The sequence below is a fragment of the Rhineura floridana genome, chromosome 3 (genome assembly GCF_030035675.1).
Source record: "Rhineura floridana isolate rRhiFlo1 chromosome 3, rRhiFlo1.hap2, whole genome shotgun sequence".
NCBI classification, from domain to species: domain Eukaryota; kingdom Metazoa; phylum Chordata; class Lepidosauria; order Squamata; family Rhineuridae; genus Rhineura; species Rhineura floridana.
In genome coordinates this window covers 9,882,118-9,899,377 of record NC_084482.1, presented here as the reverse complement: position 1 = coordinate 9,899,377, position 17,260 = coordinate 9,882,118, and the positions used below count along the sequence as shown (strand labels likewise).

General features: G+C 43.9%; 1 protein-coding gene across 9 annotated transcripts; it reads right to left on the bottom strand.

Moving 5' to 3' along the window:
* Positions 1-6,517: 6,517 nt before the first annotated feature.
* Positions 6,518-16,326, bottom strand: LOC133379312 (olfactory receptor 1L4-like). 9 transcript variants are annotated; one of them, XM_061614336.1, is made up of 4 exons: positions 16,248-16,326; positions 10,857-10,915; positions 8,322-8,387; positions 6,518-7,686 (listed from the first exon to the last, which is right to left on the bottom strand). In XM_061614336.1, the coding sequence occupies exons 3-4, from the start codon at positions 8,376-8,378 to the stop codon at positions 6,790-6,792; spliced, it is 954 nt and encodes a 317-aa protein (XP_061470320.1). In that variant the 5' UTR covers positions 8,379-8,387; positions 10,857-10,915; positions 16,248-16,326; the 3' UTR covers positions 6,518-6,789. The 9 variants fall into 9 exon arrangements, with proteins under 9 accessions (XP_061470320.1, XP_061470319.1, XP_061470317.1 ...); XM_061614335.1 differs by lacking the exon at positions 16,248-16,326 and adding an exon at positions 11,955-12,031; XM_061614333.1 differs by lacking the exon at positions 16,248-16,326 and adding an exon at positions 11,774-11,898 and having other exon boundaries at positions 10,857-10,918.
* Positions 16,327-17,260: the final 934 nt, after the last annotated feature.

Sequence of the window (17,260 nt, the reverse complement as noted above, 5' to 3'; positions counted from 1 at the left end):
CTCGATGGTCTACAAGGCCCCTGCCAACTCTATGATTCTATGATTCTATAAAAAATTGGCTGCCCCCCCCCTCAGGACTCACCATCATAGACAGGCTTTACCAGATAATGGGATCTCACAGAATATATCACACTCTCTTAGCTACAAGGAATTCCTTAGAAGCATTGGAAGCTGACACTATATCTAAATCTCTAGTTTATTTGGGGCAAAAGTTTTACGAATATGGTAATAAGAACTCATGCCTCCTGGCAAATGCAATTAAACACAAACAGGCTAGGCATTGCGTTTTTTCATTATTGTCAGAGGGAGGTGTTGAGATCTCTGATCCTGAAGCTATTGCGGCTTTGTTTGCTAACCCCAGATAATGATTGTATCTAAGCTTTTTTGAACAGTATACCAGTTCACCCATTTTCCCGGGATTTTCGTGAAAAGTTGAATGAGGAAATTACATTGGAGAAGGTATTGGCTTAAGCCCTATAAATCACCTGGTCCAGATGGATTTTCTGGGGATTTTTACAAGTGTTTCAAGGAGTCTTTAGCTCCACATCTGGTGGCAGTTTTTAATAATCTACTAGATGGGTGTGACATTCCTGAGTCCTGGTTGAGGACTAGAATGGTGGTGTTAGGTCAGAGCTAAAATTCTGAGCTGTCCTTTAAACCTTACTCACCTCACATTCACCCCAGGAAGAGTGCGGAGCTGAGTCACATGAACTGCCAGAGACCCAGGAAATAACCGGCAACAAAGAACCTTTGACAAAGGGGACCCAACCTGTCCAGCAGATGCCTTCCAGAAATGGGAACCCCGTTTATTGAAAGGGGTTCAGATTATATACCCTCCAGGAGGGGCTACAGGCCAGGGGGATGAACTCCATAAAACATAAAGAAATTACATGGTGGCATAAAGGTCATGACAAGAGGGGGAGAAGGAGAGGAGGGGGAGATGGACGAAATTGCCAGGGGCATGTTGCCCTTTGTAAATCAGAATTTGCAGACTGTGTACAGCCTTGAGATAAAGGCTGGAGCCAGAGAACTGAAACAACCAGGAAGAGAACACTAAAACAAAGACAGAGTATAAACAAATGCAAAACACATTCATGTGGGGAACAAAGGCTTCCATCCTTTGACACCTATCTGTTAAAGCTCAATGAGCATGTGAAAAGCTGAATTCAGTTTATATTCTGAACCAAAGTTGTTCCTGCAAAGCTTCCTGGGATGGGGGTCAGATTAGGGGCAAATAAACCGAAATCAACTTTATTTCTTCCATAATTCATTTTAACCCAACAGTGGTCATCCTGAAACCTGGGAGGGACCCAATGAAGAAGGATTCCTACCATCTCATATCTCTCCTCAAGCAGGACCAGAAATTATTTACTGCACTCCTTGCAAAGCGCCTGAACACTTGCATCGCAGCATATATCCACCCGGACCAGGTAGGATTTGCACCTGGCTGACATCTCTCAGATTCTATCAGGTGATTGTTAAACATTATTCATCATGCCAAAGCCAATCATGCTCCACTAGCCTTGGTTACCCTGGACACTTTTAAGGCATTTGACTGTCTTGAGTGGCGATATCTCCTGAAACTCCTTCAGATGTACCAGATGGGAGATAAGATATTGGGGACGATTGGCAAGTTGTACACACCAGTTCAGGCAGTGGTGCATGTTAACAATGTGGACTCTGCCCCCTTCCCTCTTTTATGTGGAACACAACAGGGGTGCCCATTATCCCCTCTTCTTTTTATCCTTTCATTAGAGCCACTTGCTGTTTTGCTTCAGGATTCCCCACTGATTAAGGGATATGATCGTGGGGGCCAACAACATTTATCAAGTCTTTTTGAGGATGATGTGGCCCTTGTGCTTTCAAACCCACTTACCTCTATGCATTCACATCATCTCTGAGTTTGTAGCTATTTCGAGTTTGCATATGAATTATGATAAATCTGAGTCCCTTTTTTGGAATATAGGCCCCCAGGATCAGCTTTCTTTTCGCTGGTCCACAGGAATCAAAATATGTAATAATGTGGTGCGGTACTTGGGCATTAAAATCCCGCAGAATCTCGATAAGCTGTTTCATTGGAATTATTTGCCAGTTATGAGAGGTATAATTTTGGATTTTAAAAAATGGAAAACTCTGCATTTGACTATTCTGGGCAGAGCAGCAACTTTAAAAATGGGGGTCTCCCCAAACTTTTTTTTATTTTAGACTGTCCTGATCCCTATCACCCCAAAGGTGCTTAATGGATGGCAATGTTTATTAGTTTATTTTACAGTCAAAGCTTTCAAGATTATCCTCATCTTTATTATATTCTAAATCTGAATTGGGAGGGTGGGGATTGCCACATTTGTATTCTTACTTTATAGCATTCCAAATCCATCAAATTGTTCCTATGCTGTTTTCTGCTGTGGATAGGTATTTAAGCAGGAGAGTCCCTCCCCCTTCCATTAAGTATCTTGCCTCTTTCCCCCACATTGCAAACTCTTTGGAATTGCTTACCTAATTCATTTACTCAATGCTCTATGGGGCTCTGGTGTAAATGGCAACGCAAATTCCTTTCCTTACCATCTCCCCTGACTCCGCTTCCCTTTCTTCCTACTTTTCAAGCCCTGGATAAGGAAGCCCTTTCAGATCTGCTTACTCAAGCTGGTCTATCTCAGTTATTTCTTCTCACAGGGCATTCCTCTTTCGGAGCAACAATTAATGGAATGGTTACAGGGATTTAGGATTAATTGGACATGTGTATACCAAATTAGCTCTTTCATCATACATCCCAAGGTTAGAACATGAGGCTCTAGGCCTTTTAAACCACTGGAAAAGCTACTATGTGAATTCAGGGGCACAAGTAGGGGGATGATATTCCTTATTGGTAAATGCACCATTTCCCCCCTCTGGGATTCTCCATGCTGTGTGAGAAGTGGTCTTGGAAATGGAATTGTATCCTTCTCGGTGGAATAAAATGTGGCCCTCACGCCCCCTCCGATCATTCTATGCCAAAGTTCAGGAGAAGACATTAAACGTTATCCATGGGTGGTTTTTAACCCCGGTGCAATTGACCTGTATTATTCAATCAGGTTCTCCTTTATGTTGGCAGGACTGTGGGGACCAGAACACTTATTATCATTTGATTTGGGATTGTCAGTATATTTTTGAGTTTTGGTGCACAGTCATTAGAGAAATTAGTTTAATTATTGGATGGGAAATTACTTTAGATCCAAGATTGTGTTTGCTCTCTACCTTTGTTGGCTCTAATTCAGAGTTTCCATATAAAGAGTTAATCATTTATTTGCCAACCACAGCATGATTAACTATAGCCCAGGGCTGGAACGATGCCTCTTTGGTTTCATTGGACACTTGGTTTCAAAAATCCCCTTTTCTCACAGTTCCTGAAAAACTAACTTATCGCCTCAAGGAGCTAAAAGGACTAGTGGACCCTATAGACTTCGCTGCCATATGGTGGCCTTTTATGACTTATGTGGAAACACAAACACATGGATGGACTTAATCTGTATTGTATGAGATTTTGAATAAAAGTTGTTAAAAAAAATTAAGCCTGGATACTTTACATTTAAAACATGACAGGCAATGTACTGTTCCCATACTCTGCATACACACATATGGATTTCTTTGAAATGCCCTTACTTTTGCCCTAAGCTTCAGCAGGCTTCCTGATGTTACAAGCATTTGAGTGGGAAAAGTGGTCTCATTTACATAAGTGATGTGTGCAGCCCAAAAGGCGTTCCTTGGTTGCCGCAGCAGCAAAATATGTTTGCTCTCTTCCTCTTGCCAGTCTGAAGATTGAAAGAAGTCTGCTTGTGCCTTCCAGAACAAAGCAGACTTCCTTCCTCTGCTGAGGAGATCGGGTCTGTATTTTCTGAAGCAGGACAAGGTTTTGTTCATGTCTTCTTTGAGCGCTGTGATCTCCAAAGCCCAAGGAAGACTCACCCAGGCTCCCTCTCAGGAAGATGTCTGGACAGCAGCATAAACTCTGGGGAATCATCATTCGGGGACCCAACCAAGAGGACTTAGCAAATTAGCCATCCCTCATTATGAAGAGTTAGAAAAATATTTTCCTTGGAATAGGGGGATGTCAGGGGACTCTGACTTGTTCCACAGTTGGGATTTAACTTAAAAATTGGAGAGAGGGGAGGAATCCATACATGGATTGCAATGGAGATATGAGGATTAGGCCACATAATCTACAAATCAATACCCGTTAGTCACAACAGTACTTACAAGGTACAACACAACAATACTTACAAGGTGGTCCATGGACAGCGTTTGTTCTCTTTACACAGCTGTGTGGAGCAGCTAGTAACTTCACCATCTCTGCATAGTAAAACATATCTTTTAAAATGCTCCCAGGAAGTGACTATACTGTATGTCATAAGGTGTACTCCCTCCTGGGGAGCTGTATAGGGGGGGAAATGACTGCCTTCATGTACCTATGTGGACAGCCATCTTTTTCCCCCTAAGACAGAGTTTCACAAACATTGGGCCCTGGGCTGCTTTCTGGTGGGCCTCAGTGCCACAGCGTGCCCTGTGCCTCCTCACATGCCTGTCCTGCCCCTACCCATTCCATAGCCTTTTAGTTGGACAGATGCCAGCACCAACACCTCCTTGCATGCTGAGCTATGGTGGCTGGAAGGAGACATAGAAGTTCAGGATGGGAGACGGGAAGGAAGGTCTCCCTACTCTGAGGAAAACTGTCCTAAAGGTTCTTGTGTTTGATTAAAAGCTGAAATCAATAACCCAAAGTTAGTACAATCTCTTAGTGATCAGTTCTTCTCACTAGATTATGTGTATATATTTTTATATATTGTATTTTATGTATTTTAATTTATTTTAATGTTTTTGTGATTTTATTGTTTACATTTTTATTATGTACGTGTTTGATTTTCTTTTTTTAAGCTGCCCTGAGTCCCCTGTTATAGGGTAGAAATATTTTAAATAAATAAATAGATTGGGGTGCAGTCCTAACCCTGACTGCTGTCCGGCAGGGCTTAACACAGTGGTGGGGCCACTGCCACATCAACGGGCATGCACAGCAATGCTGCAGAAGTAGAAGGTGGGGCACAAGCAGATTGCTGCACTAGCCTAGAGGTGGCACAGCAAAGGACCTACATCAAGCCTAAAGTCAACATATAATAGCAATGGAGCCAGTTCGAGATCCACTTCAGTCCCTCCTCCAGAACACCCCATTTTAGGAATCCTACCTGCAGCACTTCCATCTACTTGCCCATTCAGCAGGCAAAAGTGGAATCTCCATTCCAGGGGAGTGATGATGATATCACTATGTAGGTGGAGGCCAACTGGGCAGAGGGAAGCCTATGCTCAATCCAACCACACATACACAGTCTAACACAAAGGGGATTTGGATTGTGATATTGAATAAAAGGTAATTGTTCTTGCCCCACTTCTCATAATATTAAAACTATATTATCTGTGTACAAATTAATTTTTAAATGATTATCTCCTACTTTCAACCCTATGATTATTTGATCTGTTCTATTGGGATGTTAAATAATGATGACAATGGGCAACCTTGTTGAGCACCCCTTTGAATTTTTTTTAAATCTTACCTTATTTACTGATCTTGAGGCTGTTGGATTAGAATAAATCAGTATTGTCCATGAGATAAATTTTGTGTCCACACCCAAGTTTTTTGTAAGATCAGAAATCGATATCTCCATTCTACTCTATCAAACACTTTTTTAGCATCTACAAATAGCAGTCTATATGAATTGTGTTGTTTTTTAATCACAGAAATAATATTCAGCATTTTTCTAATATTAGATGCCATTTTGGGATTGTTAAGAAACTCTGACTGATCGTCCTGACTAGAGTTGCCAAATAAATTTATTAAATCTTTCCACCAAAATACTTGGCCAACATTTTAAATCTTGATTGAGTAATATGATAGATCTAAAATACTCAGTTTTAACAGGATTTTATGCTTCCCTGTTTCTTTTCTTTTTTCCAAGACTGTATTCAGAGTTTTTAACAGAGGATTAATTAAATTATAGTAGCTGTAAAATCATCTGGATCAGGAACTTTATTGGCTGTTTGTCTTTTCATCATCTGGGCTAATTCTGCTGTTGTAATTAGGTTTTTAAGAATTTCTATTTAATCAGAAGAGACTTTAGGTAGATTTAATATTTGCATATTATTATAATTATTGCAGACTTACTATCCAAAAGTAAAGTTCCATCAGATCTGTCTTGATTCCAGTACAAAATAATCAGAGTCCAGTTCTGTTGAAAAATCTGTATGGACTGGGTTCTTCTTTTCCATAATTGTTTATATCTAGTGATTTTATTAATCAGGATTGTGTTTCAATTCCTTCTCAACCATTGATCACTTAATGATGCATAACATTTTGTTGTGTCTTTACATGTACAATACAAAATGTCAAATGCATACCCAAAGAAGCAACCAAAACAACCTTAGTCCATTATTGCAATGGGACTTCAACTTTTATTTCAATTTATTATTATTATTATTATTTATTTCCATTTATTATTATTAACATCATCATCATCAACAACAACAACAACTTATTTCAAATTTATTTCAAATTTCTAAATTAACTTTTCATGGTCCAAATCTGAATGCTCAGTTTTAAAATTCTAAGAGACTCCAAAAACATCAAATTTCCATAGCTGTTCTAAGTAATGGGATAAATGTGTCATGTGCTTCTGAAATTAAATTTTCAGAAACTACTGCATTACACTATTGATAATTATCATCTTTTGTTTGCATTTTAAAGAAACCTAGGGATCTCAAATTTCCTCATCTTCCCCATTTGGTCCCTACACACTTTCTCAGAGACTGCTGAATCTCGCTGTTCCTCAGGCTGTAGATGAAGGGGTTAAGCATGGGAGTCACAGCTGTGTAGGCCACAGACATTATCCTGACGTTGGCACCAGAGTAGGTGGAGGAAGGGCGGACATACACAGCTATCACAGTTCCAAAGAACAAAATTACTGTGGTGAGGTGAGAGCCACAGGTGGAAAAGGCCTTTCGCTTCCCAGCAGTTGATGGGATCTTGAGAACCCTGGAGAAAATGAAGATGTAGGAGAGAAGGGTGACTGTGAAAGGCCCCACCATAGTTACAGTCCCTTCGGTGAGGGTTGTCATCTGGATTGCTGAGGTGTCTGAGCAGGAGAGCTTGATTAAGGGGTGGAGGTCACAGAAGAAATGTGGGATCTCCCGAGAGGCACAGAAGGAAAGACAAGACATCATGAGGGTATAGAGCAAAGAGTGGAGAAAGCCCAGGAACCAACACCCCACAGCCAACAGGAGGCAGTGTTTTGGGTTCATCAGAACAGCATAACGAAGTGGGCGGCAAATGGCCACATACCGATCATACGCCATGGATGCCAGGAGAAAACTTTCAGTGTTGCCAAAGCCCAGGAAGAAAAACATCTGTGCCAGGCACCCACCATAGGAGATGTGCTTCGTATGAGTCAGTAGATTCTGCAGCATCTTGGGAACAGTGGAGGAGGAAAACCCCATATCAGCTAATGAGAGATGGCCAAGGAAGAAATACATGGGGGAGCTGTAGAGACGGGCATCATAGTGGATGAGCAAGAGAATCAGCAGGTTGCCCAGTAGAGTCAGCAGGTACATGGAGAGGAAGGTGGGGGCAAGAAGACACTCATATCCTGGCTGATTGGAGATAAGACCCTGTAGGATGAATCCATCAGAATAAGTCATGTTGCCCTGATGAGCCATAGCTGGGAAAGGAGGGAAAAAACAGAACTAGCTTCATGTTCCCATTGTACCCACAATAGTAAAGCAAATGAGAGAGAACACTCCACAGAACACTCCAGCCACACAGATATCCTTTAGTTTGAAACAGTGGAACCTCATTATAATGCAGTTCACTGTACCGTGGATTCAGATATACCACAAGTATGACAATGTCCCCAAATACAATACTGTACCACAGTTTTCATTATAATGTGAAGCCTCTATAACACAGATGCATCCTTGGTCCCCTGACCCCTGCATTATAATGAGGTTCTACTATATATTTATCAAAGTTTATGCCTGTAGACCACACCAAACTTGTTAGTGTGAGATCCCACTCCATATGTGCACACCCTAGGCCCCCTCAACAGACTCTGGGTCCCAGCAAAAGCTCAATGTTAAAAGCAGAGAGAGAGAAGCAGTGTGGCTCTGTGGATGAGTGGATAAATGGAAGCATGTAGTGACCCAGGTATGTCAGATCCACACCATATATTTAAAGCACATCCAATGCACATGTAAATCACATGACTTCCCCCAAAGAATCCTAGGAATTATGGTCTTCCTCTCACCAAGCTACAAATTCCCAGCAACTCTAACGAACTACAGTCTGTCAAAGCCCAAGCCATGGTGTTTTTCTGAAATCAAAGCAAGATTTCTCTATTAAAGCAAATACTTAGAAGCCGGAATTAAGAGCTGGTCTGTTTTAGTGTACAGTATTTTAATATGTGCTTCCAGATGTTATTTTTTAATAGCTTATTTCCTGATTTGAAAACATGGTTTTCTGCACAGGCAGAGCAATCCAACTCAGGGGAAGCTGGAGGAAGGGGTGCCGGTGGAGGAGGAGCTGGCAGGAAGCTCCACAGCATCCATTTGCCGTTTAGGAGCCACCAGGCCGGTGGAACATCGGCTCAACCAGAAACTGCATGCATGAACAGAAGAGGAAAAAACAGCTCTTGTGAAGCCCCTACCAGCAAGTAAGCGCTCCCCGTTGACTTCCATTATAATTATTTTCTTAGACCAACCTTAACTTTGGCTCGGACCAGAACCCACAGGAGGGCTTTGAACAGGAGTTAGATGTTGCATAAATCCTTCCTCGGCCCCTCCTCTGACATGCTCTGGAACTCCCTTTTCCGGGGCTTTCGCCTGTAGCCCTTCCACTGGGCTAGACTTTCCTGACAGACCTCTGGCTGAGCTGGCAGGGTCCGGCTCTGCCGTGGCGGAGCTGGAGCGAGGGGCTTCTGGCAGTGGAGCCGGGAGCCTGCCAGCTCTGCCTCGGGTCCACCACATCCAACTCCTCTCAGCCTGGAGTAAATACAAGTTGGATTGCACCCTAAGCTGGATGAATAAATAGAGAAATAATTTTCTTTTCATGCAGCACTTCTAGACTGTCAGTATCTTGCAGAAGGGATTTAAGAGCATACCAGACAATTTCGTTTTGCAGCATTTGAGTGGATTAAACTGTTCTGTCACTCTAATGCAACAAATCCATTCTGAAAAAAAGAAGCAGACTTCCTGAGGTTAGGAAAGTGATGGGGAGATGCATTGAAAAGTGCGGGATGACATATAAACACCCCGGAAATATATCAGGATGAATGCTCATTGTTGTATAACCTCCTCACAAACAACTCTGAATGTATGCTCCATAGAGAGTGGATGTAATCTAACTTCTGTATAAAGTTGGTGTAAGCAAATTAGGGTGAATGCTCAATAAATAAGTGCTTTACTTTTTGTTTTTGTCTCTTTCATACTGTTATAGGCTGCATACCAGCAAAGTATCATAGTATCTTCCATAATTCCTATAGTTGTGTTTCCTGGTCTCTTGTAACTGCTCAATCCATGTGGATGTAGCTTTCAGCCATGAATTAGAACAACATGAATAACTCTGCCAGGTTCACCACAAAAGGGAGGAAGCAGGAGAAGATGAGCCAGTAAGACTCCAAATGAGTGTTCTCCTTTGGATAAAGTCTGCAATAATGGTTATATGGCATTGGCAACTGAGGTGAAAGGCTTCACAAATGACCCCAGAGCCCCTGACCTTATGGCAGAGTTGATGCTAGTTGTGTGTGGATCAAATAAAGGAGGCTCTATAGTAGGGGTGGCTACCCTGTGGGCTTCAGTTCTCTTCAGCCAGGCCAGTATGCCCATTATTCAGCAATGATGGGAGATGTACTCTAACAGCATCCAGAGGGCAGCACCAAATTATACATGACACAGGCAGTTGTGTTTGTAGCTCATCTCTCTGCCCTATTCAAGTCTAAAGTGAAAATAGGGGGCTACCTTTTGCCACAGAACAGTCACACAGGTGAGGAAACATGAAGCCTTTCCATCCCCCATCTTACCTCACCGCACACTCCATTGCTTAGAGTACTTTTCTCCCCATCCTGGATCAATTTCTGGGATCATGGTCAAGCTGTTAGGGCTTGAATCCTGCAACGATGGAGTGTACAGGAAGGATCCAGGTCCCTTACCTATGCAACCCTTTTGATGTTAGAAGTCAGACCATTTCCTATTTTAGATGTGACTGGGGGAGAGGAGACATGAGAACAACAAATATGGCCACCCCATCAGGTCTTCATTGGCCCTTAAAGTCCCAGGTAAGCGGCTCAGAGCTTTCCAATGGAAGAAAAATAATAAATGAGTAATAAATAATATTTCTTCGTATGCTGCAATCCTAACCCCCATATACAGCCCTAGAGTGGCTGTTTATTCAGCCAGATAGGCGGCCTAAAAATAAAATTTTATTATTATTATTACACCAGCTGGGCAAGTGTAGGATGTGGCATATCTCCCTTGACCCTGGGCAGGAACAATTAAGGTACAGCTTATCTTACACAGGAAATTTGCTTAATGATCTATCTCCTGGCACTGTTCTGCAAAAATGAATGGGGGGGGATAGGGTTGCCAGGTTCAGGGCCTGAGACTGATCCTGTATCTTTAGGAGAAGAGAAAGTCAGCCAAGTGCAGGTGTTCTTGCAACACTGTAATGAGAAAAACCACAAGGTGGAATTCTCCCTTCCCCCTGCACAACCTTTAAAGAAACAGAAGACCTCTTGGTTGCCAGGCCAGATATTCTTTTTAAAGAACATGAAAATAATGGAACTCACCAGGTTAGAAGATACGAATGCCGTCAAACCAGAAGTTCTGCACGTCCTGATGTTATGATCTCCTCAAAGAACAGAGATTTTGAAAAAGCTGAGTTGAAGCAAATCATTGTCATGGCAAGAGAAAGTGAGTTATACCTTTGCTAGCCATACATATATTGATGCAGGGAAGAGCCACAGCTCAGTGGTACAGCATGTGCCTTGCATGCAGATGATCCCAGGTTCAATCCCTGGCATCTCCCAGGTAGGGCTAGGAGGGGCTCCTGCCTGAAACCCTGAAGAGCTACTGCCAATTAGTCTATACAATACTGGGCTAGATGGACCAATGGATCTGGTTCAGTATAAGGCAGCTTCCTATGTTCCTATGATGCCAGAATTCCCAAGGCAATCAATGCAATTTTCCTTAACCTAACCGCTTCAGAGACTTCCTAAGTGAGGAGGGGGAGAATCCTTCAACAGTGATACTCCCAAGCATGTTTACCTAAAAGTAAATCTCACAAGTTCTGTCCAAGTAAGTATACATAGGATTGTAGCCTGATTCAGACAGGGCCCATCTCAAAGTAAATATATTCCATATCCATTGCAAGCCCTCATCATTTCATGGCAAAATTACCAAGCTGATTTCCCTACTCTAATGGGTCAATGCAGCACTCCTTTCTTTCCTTAATTTTCTAGACAGTGGATACTTTTTTTTTTATCCTATTGAGTCCTAGGGATTAGAACATAAGACGAGCCCTGCTGGGTGAGGCCAAAGGCCTACCTTGTCCAGCATGCTGTTCTCCTAGTGGCCAACATAAAAACATAAGAAGAGACTGCTGGATCACGCCAATGGCCCATCTAGTCCAGCATCCTGTTCACACAGTGACCAGTTGTCCATGGGAAACCCGCAAGCTGGACCTGAGTGCAAAGAGCACTCTTACCCTCCTGCGGTTTCCAGCAACTGGTATTTGGAAGCATACTTCACCCGCCTATGGAGGCAGAGCATGGCCAGATGCCTAAGGGAAGCCTGCAACTAGGATATGAATGCAACAGCACTCTCCCCATCCATGATCCCCAGCAACAGGTAGACAGAGGCTTGCCTGCAGCAAAGACAATACTAACCGTGTAAACCTGTGACAATTTCAATAGGTTGGAAGGTTGTCTCCAGAGGTACTGATGGCAGGTGCAGTTGGGTGCAGGTGAGGCTTGTTAACCAAAGCAATTTCTCCCTCTTGTGATTTATACTTCCTTCATCTAAGAAAGTAGCAGGATCTGGCAAGGCCAAGGGACTAGTCTGATTCTTCAATCCTGGTTGTTTATTAATCAGCTGAGTGCACAGATCAGAAGAAATTTCTAATCACCAGAGATACAATCTTGCACACGCTGCTGGCAGGAGACAGAGAAGCTTTGCATGGGGCCCTAGTATAAGCCCTCTTTGCCACTACTGCCTCTGAGCATACAACCACTGCTGCTGAACGCTGTTTACTTAAAGACAAGGACCTCCCATGCCTTACCTTGGGGCAGCCTCCCCCAGCCTTCTATTTCCAAGATGTTACCACAACAGAGATGAGGAATCTTTTTCAGCCTGAGGGCCGCATGTTGATCTGGGCAACCTCCCAGGGGCCATCTACCAGTGGTGGGCAGGGCATTTACCTTTGTACAGTAGGTGAGTTTCTACGCATGTCCACACACCCCACTCTATTCTCCATCCAAGCAAGTAAGAGGCATTATCAGAGTTCATGAACACATGACAGTCAGGCCAAAACACTCAAGGAAAGCAGAAAGCAGGGCCTCCAAGAAGGGTGGCCTGGGGAGAGTCCCAAGGACCAGACAGAGAGGTTTAGAGGGCCACATTAAGCCCATGGCCTTGATTTCCTACCCCAGACTGAAACCCCCATCATCTCTGACCATTGGCCATGCTGGCTGGGGGTGATGGGAGTTGTAATGCAATATCTGAGGATGCAAGGTTGGGGGAAGCTACTTTATGAATATCCAGCCATCAAGAACTGCCAGGGCTAGAAACAGGAACCCTCAGCTCTGTGTGCAGCTGCCTCATATGGCAGAATGATTGATTGAAGCATTTTCCTATGGCAATAACATATTTTCAGTCGCTGGATGGGCCCACCCTCCTCAGTCCTGCCTTCCTGGCATAGTTCCTCTCCTATTATAGCTCAGGCCTGACACCAGTAGGCCACTGTGTGTGACCCTATTCTTGGTTCTGAAAATAGGCTACAAATCATAGGGGAAGTAGAGGGCTGCTGGATATTCTAAACTAGCAAGGCACAGAAGGTCCTTGACTTCACATGAACAACTTACAGTAGCGGTGGTGACCTGTTGCTAAGGTAGCGCAGCATGGAAGTGTTATACTCCAAAGAGGACCACACCCTGCCTGATAGTGCTCACTATCAGGTGGAAGCGGGGAACCTCTGGCCCTTCAGATGTTGGTAACCTACTACTCCCATCAGCCCCAGCCAGCATGGCCAATGGCTAAGGATTATGGGAATTGTGGTTCAACATCATCTGGAGGGCCAAAAGTTCCCCATTCCTGCTGTAAGGTGAGGCATGGGAGTGTAATGTTTAGACATCCACGCTGTGTCTTTCTAATGGTTCTGGGATATTTGGATCTGGAGGAGTTCCAACCCATTTCAGAATTTGCCACTACGCCACTGCATATTTCATTGATTATAACTTTGATTAATGATGATGTATAATGATCCAATAATTAATTAGTATGATTAAGGTTTTCTTTTACAGTACTTTAATAAAAATATTAACATAAAAAACAGCTTTGGATCTCAAAGCAAGAAGGAGGCATCTTTCAAGAGATGTAATGAGCAGCTGTGAAAAGGAGGCACAGACAGGGTGATGATGGTGGTGGCTGATGGTTCTCTTCTTAAACAGTTTCAAGACTTACTATATTTCTGAAAGCCAAAGTCCAGAACCATAAAAGTATACAGCCATACCGATACGGATCACCCATCATCATCCACTGGGCATACCACCTTGAGCTCCTTGGAGGAAAGGGGGGATATCAGTGTAATGCATACATATTGTTATGACCATGGGGGTTAGAATGGATGATCCCTGTGAGTCCCCTTTCCAGCCTCTGATTTGGAATCCTATGCCTTGGAATAAGAAACTCACTCTGTTGGTCAGATGAGTCTCTTTATTAAACAAATAGAGTGGCCAGGTAAGATAAGAGTGCCCAGCAATGGTGAATGGGCCAGGAAGACCCTTTTGTCATTGAAACTCTTCAGGAGAGGATCTCCCCCCCCCTCCCGGAACCCAGGAGAGGCTTGTAGTTTCAGTGGGGTCTAGAGAATGCTTGGAGACTGGGAGTAGGCAGAAAGGCTGGCTCTCTGCATCATGGCTATAGGATGCCTCTTGTAACTCCGATGGAAAAACTGGATATTGGACTGCTGATGCATTGAACCCCTCCATCCAAAGCTCAGGTTGGAATGTGTGTAAATAAATAAACCATATTTCATAAAGACATCACAGTCTCCACCGACCTTCTTCCCAAAGGAAACCAAACCCTGGAAGAGTGCAGGGACCCCTGAAATCTCACAGCTCGGAGATTAGGGAGGCGCGCAACAATATATTGTTAGTGCCAAAACATAAAGGCAATGTGCAATATAAAAGATAGGAGAGGGGAAGATATAAAAACCATTTTAAAGGAGGAAGAGTCACAGTAATTCATAGTGAATCACTGACCAACTAATTCAGAGATGACATACGAAAATAAATGTGGCTTGTGAAGCTTCTTGAAGAGCAGCTGCGACTGGACTGTGTGAATTTTTGAAGGGCAATAAATTTCAAAATTAATGTGCTGCCAAGAAAGCAGGCAGAAACATATACATTTGGGGGAAGGGCCATAGCTCAGTGGTAGAGCCTTTGATATGTAGGGTTGTGCTTGATTCCAGGCTGTCCATGGAGGCTCAGATTTCGGCTGTGAGCCGGGCAGCCTGGTATCAACTACACCTCATACGAAGGCTGCAACCCTACCTTCCTGATCACCAGCTCCCACAAGTGGTACACGCCCTGGTCACCTCTCGTTTGGACTACTGTAATGCGCTCTACGTGGGGTTACCCTTGAAAACGGTTCGGAAATTACAACTTATACAAAATGCGGCGGCTCGATTACTTACGAATAGTCGCCGCCGGAATCACATCACACCAGTGTTGTTCGATCTACACTGGCTTCCAGTTGTTTTCCGAGCCCAATTCAAGGTGTTGGTATTGACCTTTAAATCCCTACACGGTTTCTGCCCAGTTTATCTTACAGAGCACCTTCAACGCCACCAATTATGCCGCCCGACAAGATCGGCCACACAGGGCCTTCTCTCAATCCCGCCAACAAAAACAGCCAGATTGGCGGGTACTAGAGAGAGGGCATTCTCAGTGGCGGCCCCCACTCTTTGGAACTCCCTCCCACAAGATCTCCGGCACGCCTCTTCCCTAAATGTATTTCGGAAAGCCTTAAAGACCTGGCTCTTTCAACAGGCCTTCGGGGTTTCTGGGGAGGGTTAACTGTTAAAACTGTAATGCCTCCTGCCCTCTTTTAATACTGTTGTTGCAGATGTATTGATTCTACACTGTTTTATATTGTATCACTGTATTTTATTATTGTATCTTAATTGATTTTGTATGTCGCCTAGAGTGGCCATCGGCCAGATAGGCGACACAGAAATTAAATTTATTATTATTATTATTATTATTATTATTAGGCAGAAGGTCCCAGGTTCAATCCCCAGCACCCCCAGGTATGGCTGGGAGAGACTCCTGCCTGAAATACTGGGGAGCCTCTGCCAGTCAGTACAGACAATATCGAACTATTATTATTATTATTATTATTATTATTATTATTATTATTGATACTGTTGTTGTTGTTGTTAGAATTTATTACCTGTCCTTCACCACCAAGGTCCCAGGGCGGGTTACAACAATTTTAAAACACATAACTAAAACAGTTAAAAACAACCTAAAAGTCATCACAGAAAATAGGGTGGTCCCAAAAATATACTTCCCAAGTGTCAAAGGCTAAGTCAGCCTTTCCCAACCAGTGTGCCTCCAGATGTTGTTGGACCACAACTCCCATCAGCCTCAGCTAGCATTGCCAATGGTCAGGAAAGATGGGAATTGTGGTCCAACAACATCTGGAGGGACACTGGTTGGGAAAGGCTGGGCTAAGGTAAAGAGGTGCATCTTCAGCATTTGCCAATGAAGTTGCCAGATGCACCTCGGTGGGGAGAGAGTTCCACAGCTTAGGGGCTGCCACAGAGAATGCCCTCTCCCGGGCCACACACACCCCTGAGCTTCCAAAGGTGACAGAGCTACCAAAAGGGCCCTCTCAGCCTCAATGTATTGGCCCACATCCAGTCCATCATGCCTCCAAGCACCGGTTCAGCACCTCACCTGCCTCTCAGATGGAATAGGATGGGTTTCATCTGCATACTGATGGCTCCTCATTCCAAATCTCCTGAGGACAGCTCCCAGTGGCTTCATAGAGATGTTAAATAGCATGGGTACGAGATGGAACTCTGCAGAACACGACAGGATAATTCCCATGATGCTGAACAGTAGCTTCCCATAACTACTTTTTGGAACAAGCTCTGGCGATATGAGTAGAACCATTGAAGCACAGTGCCCCAAACCCTCACTTCCTCAAGACATTCCAGAAGGATACTGTGGTCAACAGTATCAAAAGTCACTGAGAGATCAAGGAGAACGAGCAGAGTCGCATTCCCCCTATTTCTCTCCTAACAGATGTCATCAACCAGGGCGACCAAGGCAATTTCAGTGTCATGGCCAGGCCTGAAGCCAGATGGAAACGGATCCAAGTAATCAGTTCCCTCCAAGCTTGCTTGAAACTGGACCACCGCCACCTTCTCAAGCACCTTGCCCCAAAAGGGCATATTTCTCACTGGGTGATAGTTGTTTAACACTTCTGGGTCCAGGGAGGTCCTCTTAAGGAGGGGATGCACCACCACCTCCTTCAGGGCAGATGGTACTTCCCGCTCTTCCAGCAAAGCACTGATCACTCCCCGACCCATCCAGTCAGTTCCCTACAGCTAGTTCTCAGCAGCAAGGATGGGCAAGAGTCAAGGGGGCAGGTGGTGGGCAGCACATCTTCAAGCAGCTTGTCCACATCCTCAGGCCACAATAATGGAAACTAATCCAATACAGATGGAACAGACAGTGCTCTGGATGCCTCCATTGGACTTGCTGTAACTGTGGCACCCAACTCTGTCTGAATCTGATCAATTTTGTTCCTAAGATGCCTTGCAAAGTTGTTACAGCAGGCCTCCAAAGGTGCCATAGCAGTGCTTTCTTGGCCAGATGACAAAAGCCCATTCACCACTTGGAAAAACTCTGCCAGCTGGGTGCAATGGTGGCACAGAAGTAAGCTTTCTTCACCACCACCACTG

Bases quoted from the DNA above. Each gene is read 5' to 3' on its own strand.
- LOC133379312 (XM_061614331.1), bottom strand. From the start codon at position 11,656: ATGTTTTTATGTTGGCCACTAGGAGAACAGCATGCTGGACAAG. The intron at 8,388-10,856 runs GTGAGTTCCATT...CTTTGATTTCAG, and splicing joins CATTCGTATCTTCTAACCTG to AAAAACACCATGGCTTGGGC. The intron at 7,687-8,321 runs GTGAGAGGAAGA...TTCATCCTACAG, and splicing joins TGCTGGGAATTTGTAGCTTG to GGTCTTATCTCCAATCAGCC.